Genomic DNA, 18,804 nt, shown 5'->3' with positions numbered 1-18,804 from the left:
AACAAAGTGTGGAGCTGGAGGAACACAGCAGGCCAGGCAGCACCAGAGAAACAGGAAAGCTGACGTTTTGGTTCGGGAGCTTTAAGAAAAAGGGACGGGGAGGGGAGCACAAAGAGGGGGGCTGGGCTGGGGAAGGTCAGTGAGTGACTGTAGACAGTGGTGGGGACTGGTAGATAGATGGGAGGGAGGATGGACAGGTTGTGTCAGGTCAAGGAAGCAGGGATGAGAGGGAGGGTTGGTCATGGGATGAGGCTGGGGTGGGGGAGATTTTGAAACTAGTAAAATCCATGTTCAGGCCATCAGGCTGTAGGCTCCTGAGGCGAATGTGACTGAAGCTAAACAAACAGTTTTAAATTTGTTGTGACCTTAGTTTCCTTTACGGTTCAAATTTCCTTGCTAGATGAAATGAATTCCCTATTACTTGTTCCATTAATTTTCAAGTCTTACAATTTACAACCCACCTTATTCCCTTCCAATTCCCATTGAATCCCCCAGTGTATCTTGATTGGGAACACCTCTTTGGTCTTGTCACAGTAATTGTTTTTTATTTCTGCTGTTTTACAACTGAATGTTGTTTCACTGCCAAGGCTGAATGTTAACATACACATTCCTGCCTTTCTTCCAACATGTTGACAAAGTAAAAACAGCACCACGAAGTGCCGCTAGAGACAAATGAAAGCTAGACAGACTCGGTTAATTTTAATACATAAATACGTTTCTTTAAGTCAAAGGTGTGGCCATGGCTACACACATGCGCCCCAGTTATGCCTGTCTCTTTGTGGGACATGGAACATTCCCTGTTCCCAACTTACTTGGGTCCCACCCCACAGCGATTTCTCCAGTATACTGATGATTAGTGCTGCTTCCCCCTCATTCAAAACTAGAAAAAAATTGTCAATTTAGTTTGCAATTTCCACTGTGCACTCACTTTCACCTGGTCCATCACAGATTCGTTCCTTCCCTTCCTCAACATCTATTTCCATTTCTGGGGATAGACTGACCAGCGATGTACATTACAAACCCAACAACCCCCAGTTACTTCAACCATGCATCCTCACACCTTGCTCCAAGGACTCCATCCAATTTCTCAGTTGCATCTGCTCTGATGATGTCACCTTCTGCAGGGGCCCTCAGAAATGTCTACCTTTCTCCTCAACCAAGGATTCCCTGCTACTATGGTCGACAGAACTATTAGTTGTGTCTGACCCATCTCCTGCACTTCCTCCCTCATCCCTTCCCTTCCTTCTCCCCCCCACCCCCCCACCAAAAATAAGATCCCTCTGGTCCTCACAAGCCTCCACATCAGAAAGACTGTAAGCTTCCATTTCTGTCACCTCCAATGGGTTGCCATGACCAGACACACATTTCTCTCCCTTCCCTTGTCAGCATTCCACAAGGATGGTACCCTCTGGTACACCACTCCTCCATTCTCAACATCTCCTCACACTCCCACAGCACCTTCCTTTGCGATCACAGAAGCTTTAGTGTCTGCCCATTTACCACCTCTTTCCTCCCCATCCAAGGTCCCAGACATAACCTCCTGCTGAAATAGCGATTCACCTGTACTTGACTCAATCCAGTCTGTGAATACCAAATGTAGCAATGTGTTCTTCTGCTACATTCGGAAGACAAAACACAGATTGGGTCATTATTTTATAGAACATCAATGCTCTATTCACAAAACTGACCCAAAACTTCTAGTTGCCTGTCACTTCAATACTCCTCTACGTTCTCTGCCAACATTCCTGTTGCAGGCTGCTGCAGCGTTCCAGCATGCCATGGTGCAAGCATGAATAAAAACATCACATTTTCTGCTTCGGGACCCTGCAGCCTCTAGGAATCAACATCAGCTTCAATAACTTTAGAGCCCGATTCCATTCTTCCTTTTTTTTTAAAAAAGTCCATCCCACATCTTGTCCTGTAACAACAATGGTTTGCTTTTAGCACAGTCACCCATTCCAATGTACTCTTAGGTCCATTACTGCATTATTTAGGTTGGATTCAGCACTGCTAACCCATTGTCTCACACTCAGCTCTTATCTCTTATTCAGCTTTTCTTCTGTCCTGGCCTGCTAGCCATTATTTCCTTGCTCACCTACCTCTTTCATTTCTCTCCCCTCTGGGCTCTGTCCACTCCATTCTCCCCTTTTCTCCACCACCCCTCGCCTACTTCAGCTTCTAGCTACTAACAGTTCTGAAGAATCACCTCTTGAAATATCAACTCTGCTTTCTTCTCACAAGTGCTGCCTGACATCCTGAATTTTTCCAACAATGTGTGTTTTGGCTTTCTTAATGCTCGCAGGACAGGATTCTCAGTGTGAGCACTCTGTCAACCTCTTCTCACCTGAGCTTGCTCTTGAGTGCACTGACTTCACGGGTCATTGCATCCGCAGTTTCAGTAGTATCTTCCAGTTCTCGCTGCAGTTTTCTGCGGGAAGCATTCGCACGCTGGGCTTCCTCTTCTGCCTCCTCCAGCTGTCGTTTCAATTGCTTCAAACGGGAGTTTGCTTTTTCCATCTGTAATGACAGAGTGTACAAACTGGGATCATAGAGCTATAACTTCAATTACTCCAGTATGCCAATCACCATGGATATATTTTCTTTAGAAAGATGGCTAAAGTACTAACTAGCATATTTAACAACATAAGATACAACAAATGACTGAAGTGATTATTATAATTCCCTGCAGTTCTACCTTCAGCAGTTTAAGCTCTGGACTCTTGAAAACACTTACAGTTAACTAATGACCAGTTCTTTTATGTATTCTAATAATTTGGCTATTTAACTCAACATTCCACTGGAAGAATCTGACACTGACATTCTGGAGAGTGAAGTTTTATTCCTGTGAGACAATCATAACAACACAAAAAAGAGACCACCCTGCCTATTTAATGCTTACCAAAAGCTAGTGGGTGGTTTTGGCGCAGCCAAGGCTGGAACAAACTTCAAATCCAAAACCGGCTAAGAAAATAAACCTGTAGATGGCGTATGTAACGAGCACAGTTGTTCTAAGGAATTGCAACCTTTGGCAAAATTTTTAAAATGTTGCTCCAGAGCAATCAGGTGATATCAAAAGGACTCAAGACTAATGGGTAAAGGCTGAAGCCCAACTATGATCTGATTTGGGCTACTGCGGCAGCAAGAGATATTGAACAGAATTCATGCAGCTTTTGCGAATGGCAGGAAATTCAGAACTGTCCTTGGATTGCTCCAACCATCAGCCAGTTTGAAAGTACTAGGTCCAGAGGGTTAACAGAAGATCATAAGTTTCAGGACAAGTTTCATGAAACATAGAAAAAAAGCTGACTATATTGGAGAAATAAATGCTTCAATTTTTTGATTTAATAACCTTTGACCTGTTGCCTATGTTGAACTGTAGATTGAAATATGAACACACAGGTTAGCTAAAATTCATAAATCCTGTGAAAAGTTATGGAGTGAGTAAGAGATATTTTTCTTTCTTTATTCATTAATGAGATGAGGGGATTACTGGGTAGGCAGCATTTATTGTCCATCCCTAATTGCCCAGAGGGCGGTTCAGAGTCAACCATATTGCTGTGGGACTGGAGTCACGTATGGGCCAGACGAGAGTACGGATGACAGTTTCCTTCCCTAAAGGACATTAGTGAACCAGGTGGGATTTTCTGACAATCTATTTGTGGTAAATCACTAGAGTCTTAATTCCAGATAGTTTACAGAATTCAAATTCCACCATCTGCTGGGCGGGGGTCAAACCCACGTCCCCAGAATGTTATCTGCGTCTCTGGATTAATGGTCCAGCAATAATAGCATTAAGTCATTGCCTTGGAAGATTTTCATAAGATTAAACTACAACAAACCACATATGAACATACAGAATAGAAGTAGTATACCACTCTGTAATTTATACGTTCACATTTCCCTTGCTGTTTGATTCATCACACCATCTTGGAAAAAGAGACGAGGCAGAGTAATCTTGGCGGCAATCTTAGAGGTCCAGTCAGATAACTCTGCCAAGGTAAGCATGTGGCAGAGAAAGTATTTGGGAAGAAGAGAACAAAACAAGCGAATCTTGTGTGCAGCTCATATTTCAGAAGCACATCACATCTCTGTAGAGATCAAAGCTCGAGACTGACCTGGTCTTTGTATTGATCAGAATTGCGTCTTTCATCCTCCATCTGCAACACCACCTCCTTCAGCCTCTTTTCAGAACGACGCACTAGTTTACTGGCAGCTTGTTTTTCCCTAGTTTGACAAAGTCAGTAAATTAGTTTGCAGATTTTCTCAAGGCGCTAACACGAACTGGTCAATAGATGTGTGCGCTGACAGCCCACTGTACTTCACCCAAGGGGTTAAGTATGAGATCTATTCAACTTTAAAGGCTATTTGACTGTTCAGAATATTACAGGTGAGGACTGTCCTCAAAGTACTCTTACAGCCAGTCCTCCCTAAGATATTAAATAATCATCACTGCTAATTAATATTCTCTTTCCAAACTCAAATTATAGCCTAAGTATGTCCCAACTGAGGTCAGTTAACTAACCACAGAGCAAAGTTCAAACCTGGAGTTTTCCTGAAACAATGGTTCATCTCCACAACAAGTGCGCTATTTACCAACCTAGCCAATTACATCTTAGTTTCATTGGCTGTTACTGGTTAACAGGTATTTGAAAGAAGAATACTGATCAATGAGGTTTAAAATTGAACTCAAATTAGTACACTACACCACAAGTCAAGTAAATGAACAAAAATATCCAACGATCAGCTAATTCAGTTGCAGCTGGATTACCATTTGGACTAACCCATTCATACCCTCAAAATCAAAACTGAAGTATCTTGTCAGTGCCTTTTTTAAAAAAATTCATGTGCACTTTGAGCGTTGCTGGCTGGTCAGCATTTATCGCCCATCCCTAACTGCCCTTGAGGTGGTAGTGGTGGTGAGCTCCCTTCTTGAACCACTGCAGTCCATTTGCTGTGGGTTGACCCACAATGCCATCAGGGACAAAATTTCAAGATTTTGACCCAGCAACTGTGAAGGAAGAGCAATATATTTCCAAATTTTCTTTAAATATTGCAGAATTGGCTGAAATAGCCTTTGAACAATGCAGTGGTCTTTTCTCTTCATTCTTGGAGATGGCTGTGCTAGAATGAGTACCCACCCCTAGATTCAAACAGTGACATCCTAATCCATTCCAAAAGTGATGGTTGGGACCTCAAGCAAGTTCCAGGGAATCACTAGAGTTCTGTCTGACTTATAACTATGATCCCATTCTAACAGACAGAGCCCTCACTTTAAAGTACTCCATATTCTTTCATTCTTGCAGATCTCACTGGATGGGATACTTGTAAAAGCAGTCATGTTGTAGCTTATGGGAGTGTACAGGCAGAAGGGGAACAGATGTCCACCAGTGACTTGAGAATCAGCAAGTATCGCAGGAGTAATGAGAGTGGATTTTCTTTTTTAACCTAGCAAAAAAGGTTTCAATACTGGCAACTGGTAATTCCTCTTGCAACAATAATTGAGGATTCTACAATTAAGGGACAGGCAGATATTTACATGGCTGCAGTCATGATTCCAGGTCAGCATATTGCTTCCTAATGTCAGGGTCAAGATGTCACCAAATAGCTGCAGAGCATAGAAGTTGGAGGGCAAACAAGCAGAAAGTGTCAATTCTGGAAAGCTTAGGCAAAAACAGAAATGAGGTGCTTCAGAGAAATTTTAAACAAGGAAGGAGATCAAAAAGGCACTAACTTCCAGATTATTCCCAGTAACCAAAAATTAATGGATACAGAAATTGGATGATACAGTAGGTGCATGCATGATTGGACAGATATTGGAGGAAAGAAAGATTCCACTGGCAGTGAGATGGAGCTTGTAAAGACAGCTCAACAGGACAGGGTCAATTGCCCAAATAGGGAGGTGTGCTTGTGATATGGTTGAAGGTTTAAAATAACTCGACCCTGAGGCACAATGCATTGTTAGGAAAGGAGAAGCTAGGTGTAAAAAGAATTGACAGACTAGAGTAGGAAATAGCAAGCTATTAATTAGGGTCAGATTAAGAGAGAATACAATAAGATTATGACCAACACCCTCCCCCACAACAAACCCTAATCTATTGAGAACTAGCACAAAAACAACAGACGTCGCGGCCTCATTCTGTGCTGTAACTATAAACTTTTACTTAAAAGTTTTATTAAAAGAACTTTTGCAGGGATATCTTGATCAAAGCAGCACTAGAACAAAAGGGAACTTTGTTTTATTCAGTTCTGTACTAACGCATAGAAACATTCTAATTCCAATTTTAAATGCTAATGTTAAACTGTCCATTTATATTTCTCAAATTCACTATTTCAGGAAGCTAAGTGCATAGCAGGTCACATCAGGGAACATTGATTGGAAACTAAACATCTCCAACAAACACTATAAATAGCATCTTTCCCGACCTCCTCCTCAAAGATATTTACTCCTAGCATACTTCATCTATATTATTTCAGAACTATTTGTACCGTGTCTCTGCATCAAGCTGCTCCTCCAGTTGAGCAATTTTGGCCTCCAGTGCTGTGATATTTGCCTTGTATTTAGATCTAACAGCATTCTCCATCTCTTGCAACTTGGCTTTCAGCTCCTTATTCTGACGTTCTAATTGCTGGCGAGCATTTTCAGCCTTCTGGGCATTGCTGCGTTCAGCTGAAAGATCTGCATTTATCTGGTCAACCTTTGCAACAGAATCATTAAATGCAAAAGATTTAACATTTAACACAAAATACTGACATTTAAACAGGTTTTAACACTCAACCAACAATACGTGAGAGTTGAGTGAAACCTTTTGACCAAAATGCCCTAACCAGAGCATCATTTCTAGTTCTTACAAACTAACTACTCTGCTAAGTTCTCCCCAGAAGTACAGAGTAGGGGATTACAGGTATACTGCAGCAGTATTAATTTAGGGTCCCCAATACGTAGGGTCACTAAATCATGCATGTTCTTTATCAGAATCTTTAGAACAATTGTTTCAAGTCTCACAAGTAAATTCAACTGTGCCGACTAACTCATCCACATTTAAAAAAACAGTTCACATTACCTGCCCAAGTCTGTGGACTGTGTGCAACACACATACCCCAATTTTATTTTTGCTTACAAAATTTTTCAAGTTACAATTAAACTGAAATTTAGGCAATCAATAAAGACTGGCTCGCGACCAATAAATTGTAACAGTAAGGTAATTTCAAGGAGCTTAATGCCACCGACACACAAATATGTATGTTAGTTAACTAAGGCTATACAGTTTAGAGGCCATATTTTGAATTCTAACTCCTGCCGCTGATTGAAAAGACAACAGGAAATGTCCCACATGCAAATTTGGTCCACAACGCAGCCATAGGCACATACACAGTTGTTCCTGACACCTTCCTGGTCAGCGACAGATTTTGGATCTATGAAAGACAATGTCACCTCCCAATGCTTTAGAATCTGCAATGTGAGCATTTCCCATGGGATTTTCAACATTAAAATTCGTTGCTTCCATCTACTATGTGGTCAATAATATCACTAATGGCATTATAATGAAAATTCCACTGCAGTATTTCAGTGTAGAACACAGAACACATGGGCAAAAATTTACTCCAATTCCCCATTTGTGATGAGATCACAATCACAATGAAGTTTTATGTCAGCATTTTAGATCCTTAGGCCTGCATCCTTAGGCTAGATCCTTTTTCTGCAAAGGGTTTCAACACAGTTCAGGTAGGTCAATTCCTGAGGTTAATAAGAGTTTCAATAATTCCACATTAGTAATTTTTAAGAAAAAAATTAAGAAATATATTTTAAAACTGATCCTTACATTAATTTACTGAATTAGCAGAAGCATGTTACAGAAGAAACATTTAGTAAACAATAAGTGGACCACATAGAAGACCTGCACACCTAAAAATGGATAAACTTTACTGCCCGTTTATGTCAAATCAACCTATTCAGTTTCATGTCACCAGCTCACAGGACATGCTGAAAGCTACAACTGAGCACGTCCTTCACAATGTCACAGCACAAATAAACACTGCCTATTTTTAACCTATGGTCACACTTTGTCGACAAAAATTGTCTAACATTTTTTGACCCATCCGTTTAAGTCAATACAGTAATTTGATGAGGAAATGGGATTATGTAATTTTTAACTATCCATAGAACATGATGAATTACATGAAAAACAAAGTGAACGTTCATTTAGCACATACCTGGAGATTAGCTTTTCTGAGGCGATCATTGGCCATTTCAGCATTGGTCTGCTCCTCCTCTACCTCCTCCTCCAGTTGAGCAATCCTGGCCTCAAGCCGTCTCTTTTCTTCGAGAGCCAAAGATCTATATTTAAAAAAAAACAAAAAAATAATTGGTCAGAAATAATCCTTCAATTGTCAGTGTTTCTCTTCCTAAGTAGAAATACTGCAACAAAAGCCAACCCCTGAACCTATTCTGGACAGACACACTCTCACACATGCACTTAAAACAGTCAGCACACCTGTCACTTTCCCCAGGGGTCAACCTTCCACGCCCAACCATGAGACAGACTCCTTCAGCACGAAGCCAATTGCTGCCTGTTGTACAAATACAGGGATGCACAGATCAGAGACAAACACTAAAACCCAACTAGGCAAATCCAAAGTTTAGAAAATAGTACTACTATTAAACCCCCTTATAATCATTTACATCACCAAAACACTGAAGGAGAAGCAGCACATGCTTATAATCATTGGAATAGTAAACCTGAGGCCCAGGTTAACTTCCTGAACACAATTTCAAATCCAACCACAGCAGCAGGTAGAATTTAAAACCAGTTAATATAGCTTTTGTCTGCATAATGGTGAGTATGCAACCATCATTGAATATCATTAACAAAACATCAGGTTCACTAATTTACTATTGTGCAAGTCAGAAGTTACATGACACCAGGCTACAGTCCAACAGGTTTGTTTGAAATTATAAGCTTTTGGAGCACTGCTCCTATGTCAATTTCACCTGACTATAAAGCTGGTGTCATGTGACTTGACTTTACCATCCTCGTTCAATTCCAGTACCTCCACACCATGGTTTACGTGGTCTGACATTCGTAACTCCAGATTCAAGGCACTGTGATTGATCCTTAATTGCTCAAATAGCCTAACAAGCCAACAAGTTCAATGGGAATCGGTGATGAGCAAAAATTGCTGGCTTTGCCAGAAACATTCACATCCTGTGAAAGAATGAAAGGTAAAAGATAGATACGCATCACCATCACACATGGGACGTGGTGGGGCTGGGTTGTCTCTACAGCTGGGATGTGAAAAGTGGTTTGTCAGCCTCAGCAACTGGAAAACACTTTACACGTTATGTGAGAAAGTTAACATATTTCTGGATGGAGCGAGAATAAAATGATATAGGCAATCAATTTTTAAAAATTAAAGTTGTGATATAGCCCAATTCAACAAAAAGTCAAGTGGTTAGAGAAAAGATGTAAGCAAGGAAGTAAATCTTTTCAAATCAAATGAGATGAAGTACTACAATAGGAGCGTATGGTTTTCTCATAACTTTGCACAAAGAGGACAAGTTGCACTTATTGAAGTAAGTGATTATAATTGCATGGTTATACTGTGAAGTATAACCTTATTTCAAAGTGTTGGCTCAGCTGGCTTATGACAAAATTAAAAAACTATACATGAAACCATACACGCGTGGAAAGTTCTTTACAGAGGGTGGTGGGTGCCTGGAACGTGTTGCCAGACACGTTAGCAAACAGATGACAGGTTAGACAGAGGATCTTGATCGGCACAGGCTTGGAGGGCCAAAGGGCCTGTTCCTGTGCTGTAATTTTCTTTGTTCTTTGAAAACAATTATCCGCTTTTAAATTCAAGATGACAACCAACTCATCTACTTTCTCCACAGTCACTTTAGTAGCTGGGAAGATTATCAAGCCCTGGATATTTAATAGTTTTCTGTTCCACTAATTTCTTCAGCACATTTTCCTTATAACTAATACTCATTTCGTTCAATTCTTCCTTTCCAAAAGACCACTGCTTCCCTAGCATTTCTGAAAGTTGTTTGTTTTCTTCTGTAAAGGCACAACTAAAGTAGTTGTCTAAATGCTGTGCCATTTCCTTGTTCTCCTTGATTAATTTGTCCACTTCAGACTGTAACAGGCATAAATTTGTCTGCAATATTCCTCTTCCTTTTATATACAAATGGAAGCTTTTACAATCCACCTGTTTCTCTCATTCTCATCTTCAAGCTCTTCAAAAATCAACTTCTTGGCCCTTTGAAGAAGGGCCTAGGCCCGAAACGTCAGCTTTTGCGCTCCTGAGATGCTGCTTGGCCTGCTGTGTTCATCCAAGTCCACACTTGTTATCTTGGCCCTTTGCTGAATTCAGACTTGCTCCCAATCAGGCTTAGCTCTTTCTCAAGGAATTTATGACACTGCTTTTGAGTTACTAGACTTACCGTTTGTAAGCCATTGTTGGGCTACATTCTCTACTGTTATTTTGCCTGAATAAATTGAAATACATCAATTTCTTAAATGCTTGACATTGCTTTTCCAATGCTGAGCCTTTTAAGGAAGTTACCCATTTTTGCAACCAACTCACCCCTCATATCTTTGCAGCTTCTTTTGTTTTGTTATAGGACCCTAGTTTCAGATTGCACTACTTCTCTTTCCTTTCTAATGAAGGATGCTATCATAGAACATTACAGCACAGTACAGGCCCTTCAGCCCTCGATGTTGTGCTGACCTGTCATACCGATCAAGCCCATCTAACCTACACTATTCCATGTACGTCCATATGCTTGTCCAATGACGACTTAAATGTACCTAAAGTTGGCGAATCTACTACCATTGCAGGCAAAGTGCTCCATTCCCTTACTTCTGAGTAAAGAAACCACCTCTGACATCTGTCCTATATCTTTCACCCAATTTAAAGTTATGCCCCCTCGTGCTCGCCATCACCATCCTAGGAAAAAGTCTCTCCCTATCCACCCTATCTAACCCTCTGATTATTTTATATGTTTCAATTAAGTCACCTCTCGACCTTCTTCTCTCTAATGAAAACAGCCTCAAGTCCCTCAGCCTTTCCTCGTAAGACCTTCCCTCCGTACCAGGCAACATCCTAGTAAATCTCCTCGGCACCCTTTCCAAAGCTTCCACATCCTTCTTATAATGCGGTGACCAGAACTGTACACAATACTCCAAGTGCGGCCGCACCAGAGTTTTGTACAGCTTCACCATAACCTCTTGGTTCAGGAACTCGATCCCTCTATTAATAAGAGCTAAAACACTGTATGCCTTCTTAACAGCCCTGTCAACCTGGGTGGCAACTTTCAAGGATCTGTGTACATGGACACCAAGATCTCTCTGCTCATCTACACTACTAAGAATCTTACCATTAGCCCTGTACTTTGCCTTCTGGTTACTCCTACCAAAGTGCATCACCTCACACTTGTCTGCATTAAACTCCATTTGCCACCTCTCAGCCCAGCTCTGTAGCTTATTTATGTCTCTCTGCAACCTACAGCATCCTTCGTCACTATCCACAACTCCATCGACCTTAGTGTCGTCTGCAAGTTTACTAACCCATCCTTCTCGGCCCTCATCCAGGTCATTTATAAAAATGACCAACAGCAGTGGACCCAATACTGACCCTTGCAGTACACCACTAGTAACTGGTCTCCAGGATGAACATTTCCCATCAACTACCACCCTCTGTCTTCTTTCAGCAAGCCAATTTCCGATCCAAACTGCTATATCTCCCACAATTCCATTCCTCTGCATTTTGTACAATAGCCTATTGTGGGGAACCTTATCAAACGCCTTGCTGAAATCCATATACACCACAACAACCGGTTTACTCTCATCTACCTGTTTGGTCACCTTCTCAAAGAACTCATGCAATGGTTATTTTTTCCTAAAGATCTTCTTACAATAAGATTATTCATTAAGTCCTTATCATTGTGCAAAACCAAAAGTAGGATAGCTGATTGCAGGTCTCAACACACTATTCTATAAAGTCATCTTGCACATGCCAAGAATTTTGCTATCACAATATTATGGTTAATATGCTTTGCCCAGTTTAAAAGTAAAAAATTACTGCAGCATGCATCTTCAATTTCCTGCTTAATGCCTTTCCTACAGACAAATCCACTAATGTTTTTCATTCTTGGTTGCTTCTTAGTTCCTCCAAGACAGATACCACAGATTTCCTGCACCAGGATCCCTTCTCACTGATTTCAACTTCCATTTGCAATACAACCCCACCTCTTTTTCCTCTTTGCCGGTCCTTCCCAAAAGGTTGAATACCCTTGGATAGAGATCCCAGCGTTTGTCGTCCTGCAGCTATGTTCCCAAATTGTAATATCACAGTTGTTCAAAACTATTTGTACGGTTAATTTTCCCATCTTTTTCTTGAAACTACACTTTCAGAAGTGCAAATAGTTTTTACCCTGAACTCAACAAGAGGGTCTTCTTTTCAGAAAAAGATGATCAACCTGTTAACACTTCCTCAGGAGGTTTCATGCTCAAAGTGAAAGAGAGGCAAAAAGAAAAGGAACTTTTTAAGCCAGTTGCTGCTCAAAACAGCCCCAGCATGGGTGTACAGCAAAACCAATTGTTATTGAGTCATGTGATTTTTCAATGGCCTTTCAATGATCTCTCTACCATACCAAGTATTTCCACAAGGGGAAACATTAATTTTGAAGGATCTAGAAAAATTAATTCCGAGAAACTTTAAATATGAAGTGTTTTCATAAGTTGTACTGGGTTAAATTCCTCTTGATTAAGTTTGTCGAAGCTGCAAGTGATTTCATCACAAAAGCTATGATTGGGTAATAAGGAAACACTTCAAATTTACTCATGGGATGTGGGAGTCGTTGACTGGCCAGCAATTATTGCTCATCCTAGTAAGACAAAGTGGCCAAATCACTTGTACGAACAGCATGATCACTACAACTAAGGGAACATTCAGAGGCCCAAATTAGTTACATCATCAGTGTCACAATTGGCTTCAACTTAGTAAAAGTTAAATGGAGCAAATTCAACTGTTAGTGATGTGTCTGCCCTCTAGAGAGAGGGTCAAGTGAAATCGGATTACTGTATACCAACTGAACCATGTATCCAATGACTGAATCTGAATATCAAGTGTTCTAATCTATCAAATGTTCACAAAATTGTCCCTGTTTAGCTCTTTCCAGAGGAGGAAATCATTGTACCATTCATATAGCCATTTGTACAAGAATTGCAGAAAATAAAGCCCCATTTGGGAGAAGTACATACTTTCCAGAACTGTTGCTGGCAATCTCCTCAGCCAGCTCATCCCTCTCCTGCTGTATCAGTCGCTTAGCACGCTCAGCTGCAGCAAGTTCCTAGATAATTTTTTAAAAGTGCTAGTTAAAAACATTACTTCCTTTCAAACAGTCATGATCTTAAAAAGAAAAACAAAAAAAAAACTTAAATAAGACGAATAGTTGCCTGCAAAATGCATATTTCAGCATTCTCCACCTATTAAGATGAATGCCCTGCATAAGTTCTTTCATGCATTTAGCAATTCCAGGGTCAATTCTGAAACTTCTGTTTAAGTTACACTGTTCATGGGAGGCATTTAACTATGTTATTTAACATACATACCAGCCGTGACAGTCCAAAGATAATCAGTTTTTTGGCAAAAACACTCAACTAGAAGGAACAGTCAAAATAACAGAACCACAAGGGATTGTTAAGCTATGCACAGATTCTCTCTATGGCGACAGCAAAGTCTGCAAGCATTCAGCAAAGATCCACTTCTGTGGACCAGCTGCCTTTTGACTGGGCCCTCATTGCAACTCACAGCTACCATTTGCTGTTTCATAAATGAAAACTTTTCTTTTCAGAAATTCAACACAAAAGCAGTGAAAACATTCAACACACTAAAAAATTACTGATCAAACTTTGCTTCAATCACCAACCATTAAGTAGGTTTGCTTGCGGAAGACTGGGCAGATTTAATAGGCTGAAGTAAATTACTTAACTTTTCAGTCAGTATTTGCATGCAGTCTAAGATATTGCCCTCTCTAGTGAGATTTCATTGTGCATAAAGGAATAAGTAGAAATGTCAAAAATATAGATGCTACACATGCACAGAGTTATAGAACGGTTTCAGCATTAAAGATCATTCACTTTCTGCACGTTTGTCAGCTCTCAACAAGAGCAACTCCGAGTCCCATTCTCCCACCCTTTCATAGAGCCTTGTAAATTTGAAATAATTTGCCCTTTTGAAAGCTGCACCTGAATCTGGTTTCATCACATCCAGGCAGTGCATTCCAGATGCCACGCTATGTCACATTCTGATGGCACTCGGACTTTTTGAAGTTTTATTGCTGCAAGTGGATAATGTTGTATTTTGTATGCACTTTAGATGTCAAATGACGTATGTGCCTGTTGTTAAATTCACAGCAACAAGTCCACTTAAATAAGCATGTTGTCAGAAAAATGGACATTTTTCACATGGTTGGTAATCATTGGATCAGCACAAGAAACAACTTGTTGAGAGCCAAAAATCTCAGTTTCAAAACCTCCAAGTGTTTTAATAAATTTTCTTCTGCATTAATCTCAGCATATTTTAATCTTGTACCTCCTGCATGTGAAGCATTTCTGCCTCAAGTGCCTTGAGCTTCTTCTCATTTTCTTTGGACTGAGTCAGGATTTCCTCTCGAGAGCTGCAAGCTTCCTCCAGTTCACGCTGGTAGTCTTTAAGCTGAGCCTATTGAAAACATAACATGTCACAAAATACAGTCATGCCCACAGCCATCTCTCCAACAGCAGGTATTTCTTAAGGGATTGGTATGTTCTTCCACATACTAGTTTCCAGCCTGTGCTGAATCAAGCACTAATTAGGCACTTTGATCTCACCATGGGCTTCTTAACTCATCAGGTGGTATGATGGAAGCCTTTCCATCCTTGAAGCTGCCAGCTAGAGATCAGCAGTCACAGAGCTGCAAGAGTGTCACTGCCTGCTTTTGCTGATCAAACTTCAATACTGACACCAGCAAGACAAGTATGTTTGAAAATCCCAGAGAGGGGGTTGTGGAAAGGGAGATCAGGGAAATCAGAAGCAAGGCCGGGGTAGGTTCAGCAGCCAAATGCCTGCACACCATTACCATCACTAACACCCCAAAATTACAGTTTGTGGCAAGTAGCAAACACCCACCTCAAGCCCAGCAGGAAGGTCACCCTGGTTTCCCTCCTGGAAAAGCAGCCACTTTTCTTGCCTGCTGGATAGGTAAGTAATTGGGACATTGCTGGATTGATGCTCTCAACTACTTGGTAATTGACCATTCAAGGGCCTTAACTGGAGGTTGGTCAGGTGGTCATCCACAGGCCTTCTAATCCAGAACTCAATTTGCTTCAGTGGAAAATCCCACCATGTTCCAATATCTTGCAATGGAGCTATGTGGTTACAGGCTTGTTTGATGGAGTGAGATGAGCCCAGAATGTGGTAGTATCAAAATCAGCAGTTTCTGGTACTATGTCGTATTGGTGCTGTTACTCTTATGCTCAGGAAGACAACAGGAAATAGAAGCAAGCTGATTTGGACTCTAGCTGCAGAAATGAAAAGGTGCTATGCGAATTGCATGGTGGGGCTTGTGTTATGAAGATAATTCTCAAGAATTCTTCTGCCCTTTTCCCAAAGACAATTATTGATGCATTTCACACAGCACTTTTAAACAGAAAAGGGATAGGTCTAACCGACCAAGGAAATACAGATAGTTCAGGAAATATAAATAAGGCAATGTCCTATGCCAAATGCACCAGATACTCTGGACTAACCTTTTAGACTACGGTTTTCCTGGAAATGGTTTTTTCCCTGCCTTATTCGAAGAGATGTCACAAATGCCTTCTATTGCTGGTCTGTACCTAGAGTTCCTGTTATTAACAACAGGAAATGACCACATACTAAGTGGTTTTGGAAGCCAATGAGGCACCATGATACCAAATACCAATAGATGACTTGATGTGGGATTTTAACTTGCGTCAAAGGGCCGGAGTTAGAAAAGGATACAGTGTCAAAATCCAATGAGACACTGTCGGAGCAGCTGGACGATAGTGACCTGCTTAGTCACTGGAAGACATGTGGAGACAGTACACCAGTGGATGAAACTTCAAACATGGGACTGATAAGCAACTGGCAACATAAGTACCATCATTTAGGGGGTTATTTAAAGTGTAGCTCAAATATGAAACTATATTCAAGCTTTATCCATGCAGTTGATTACTACAGTGTTGGTTCCAAACTTTTAAAAATAACAATCTTGGATGTGGCTATTGCTGGCAAAGCCAGCAGTTTATTACCCATCCTTAACTACCCTGGACAAGATGGCAGAAAGCTGACTTCTTGAACTGCTGCAGTCCTAGAATTTTAGGAATACCCACAATCCAATCAGAGAGCGACTCGGCAGTAGTGAAGTAACACAATATAGCTTCAAGTGGGTTTCCATGTTTCTGGAGACCTAGACCACCTAGGTGGCAAAAGTTGCCAGTTTGGAATGTGCTGTAACAGGCTCATTGTCAAGTTAGTGCAGAGAATTTTGCAGATGGTACACACTATTTGCTGTGTTCACTCCCTTCGTTACATGAAGTGGTGGTTGTGGTTACAACTGAGCAGGTTGTTTTGCCCTGGATGCTGTTGGGATTTTTGACTGTTGTTGGAACTACAATCATTCAGGAAAGTGGAATACTCCAACACACTCCTGACCTTTGCTTTGTGGAAGACTAGGCATTGGAGAAACTGTCAGTGAGTTTCTCATGACTTGCTCTTGGAGTCATCGTATTCGTACAACTGGTCCAGTTCAGTTTTTGGTGACTGCCTAAGGATGTTGTATGCAGGGATTCACCACCAGTAATGCCACTAATCATCATGGGGCACAAGTTAAATTTGCTTTTTGGAAAGAGTCATTTCACATCACACAAGTGCCTGACAAATTGCTTGACCCTCATCAGCACAATCCTGGTTGTCCAGGCCTTGCTGCATTTGGACAAAGACAGTTTCAGTCTGCGGACTCATGAATGGTGCTGAACATTTGTACAATCACCAACAAACCATCCCAGCTCTAAACACAATGGATGGAAGGTCATTGATAAATGAAGATGGTTGAGCAGAAGTCACTACCTGAAGAATCTTTTGCAGTTCTGTCTTGGGGGCCAAGATGTTGCCCTAAAACCATAATAATCTTCCTTTTTGTTAAAATGTGACTCCAACTAGTGGAGTCTCTCTCCTACCTCCACCAATTCCCATTGACTCTAGTTTTGTTAGGGTTCCTTGCTCACTCACTGTCAAAGGCTGTCCCGATGTCAAGGTTCACCGCTCTTCTATAGATCTTTTGCCCATGTTTGGACTAGTACTGAGAGACAGGACTGAAGCCAGGTGATCCTGAGAAAACCGAAACCCCCAACTAAGAGCAAGCAGGCTATTCCACAGAGCAGCAATGAACCCTTCCATCACTTTGCTAACAATTGAGAGTTGGGTTGGTTTTGTTCTTCAAAAAAAAACTTGGTCAGTTTTCTTATATTGTCAATGCATGCCATGAAGTTAGCTGTATTAGAATAGATGGGCTAGGAGTATGCTTTTTCAGGAGTACAAATCTTCAACACTATTGCCAGAGTGTTGTCAGCACTCAGCGTCTTCAGTTGCTTCTTGATCGGACTTGGAATGAATCCAGTTGGTTGAAGACTGCAACCATGATGCTGGGGACAGCAGAAAGAAGCCATGATAAATCATCCACTTGGCCTTTCTGACTGAAAATAGATGCAAATTCTTCAGCGTTGTCTTTTGTACTTTGAGAATGGGGATCTAATGGATCCAGTGAGTTAGAGTCACCTTTTGGTCCAACTCATCCATGCTGACCAGATATCCAATATAAAGCCCTGTTTGCCAGCATCTTGCCCATATCCTTCTAAACCCTTCCTATTCATATATCCATGCGGGTTCTTTTTAAATGCTGTTATTGTACTAGCCTCCACCAATTCACATGGAATGAGCTGCCAGAGATGCACCACCCTGTGTGAAAACAGTGTCCCTTGGGTCGCTCTTCTACCTTTCCTTCCTCACTTTAAACCTATGCCCTCTAGTTTTGGACTTCCCACCCCAGGGAAAACACCTTGCCTATTTACCCTCTCCCCATCCGTCATGATTTTATAAACCTCTGTAAGGTCACCCCTCAGCCTCTGAAGTTTCAGGGAAAATAGCCCCAGCCTTTTCAGCCTCTCCCTACAGCTCAAACCATCCAAGCCTGGCAACATCCTTGTAATTCTTTTCTAAACCCTTTCTAGTTTCACAATAACCTTCCTATAGCAAGAACAGTAGAATTACATATAATACTCCAGAAGTGGCTGAATGAATGTCTTGCAGAGTTGTAAAATGATCTGAGCTCCTATACTCAATGCACTGACCAATAAAGTATACCAAATGCCTGCTTCGCTATCCTATCTACCTGTGACTCCACTTTTCAAGGAGCTATGAACTTGCACTCCAACGTATCTTTGCTCAGCAACATTCCCCAGGAGCTTACCATTAAGGTATATAAAATTTTTTCAAAATGCAGCACCTCACATTTATCTAAATTAAACTCCATTTGCCACTGCTCAGCCCCTTGGTCCAGCCGATCAGTTGTTTAATTGTCCGTCACCATGTCCAACGTAGACGTCATGAGGAAACCAAGTGGAGGCTTGGAGTCAGCTTTGAGGAACACCTACGCTCGATTCGAGACAAACAACTATCTCCCAGTCGCGAACCACATCAACTCCCCCTCCCACTCCTTGGGAGACATGCCCATTATGGGTC

At 41.2% G+C, this 18,804-nt stretch overlaps 1 protein-coding gene across 2 annotated transcripts in view; it reads right to left on the bottom strand.

Moving 5' to 3' along the window:
* The window catches only part of LOC125447308 (myosin-9-like), a 149,237-nt gene that overhangs the window by 3,393 nt on the left and 127,040 nt on the right, over window positions 1-18,804 (bottom strand). For both annotated transcript variants that reach the window (XM_048521626.1, XM_048521627.1), the window contains 6 exons: window positions 14,599-14,727; window positions 13,266-13,354; window positions 8,212-8,335; window positions 6,487-6,695; window positions 4,116-4,224; window positions 2,345-2,517 (listed from right to left, as the gene is read on the bottom strand). In XM_048521626.1, the coding sequence (XP_048377583.1) occupies window positions 2,345-2,517; window positions 4,116-4,224; window positions 6,487-6,695; window positions 8,212-8,335; window positions 13,266-13,354; window positions 14,599-14,727 (833 nt within the window). The remainder of the gene's footprint in view (window positions 1-2,344; window positions 2,518-4,115; window positions 4,225-6,486; window positions 6,696-8,211; window positions 8,336-13,265; window positions 13,355-14,598; window positions 14,728-18,804) is intronic.

This window comes from Stegostoma tigrinum, chromosome 38, assembly GCF_030684315.1.
Source record: "Stegostoma tigrinum isolate sSteTig4 chromosome 38, sSteTig4.hap1, whole genome shotgun sequence".
Lineage (NCBI taxonomy): Eukaryota > Metazoa > Chordata > Chondrichthyes > Orectolobiformes > Stegostomatidae > Stegostoma > Stegostoma tigrinum.
This window is presented reverse-complemented; position numbering and strand designations above follow the sequence as displayed.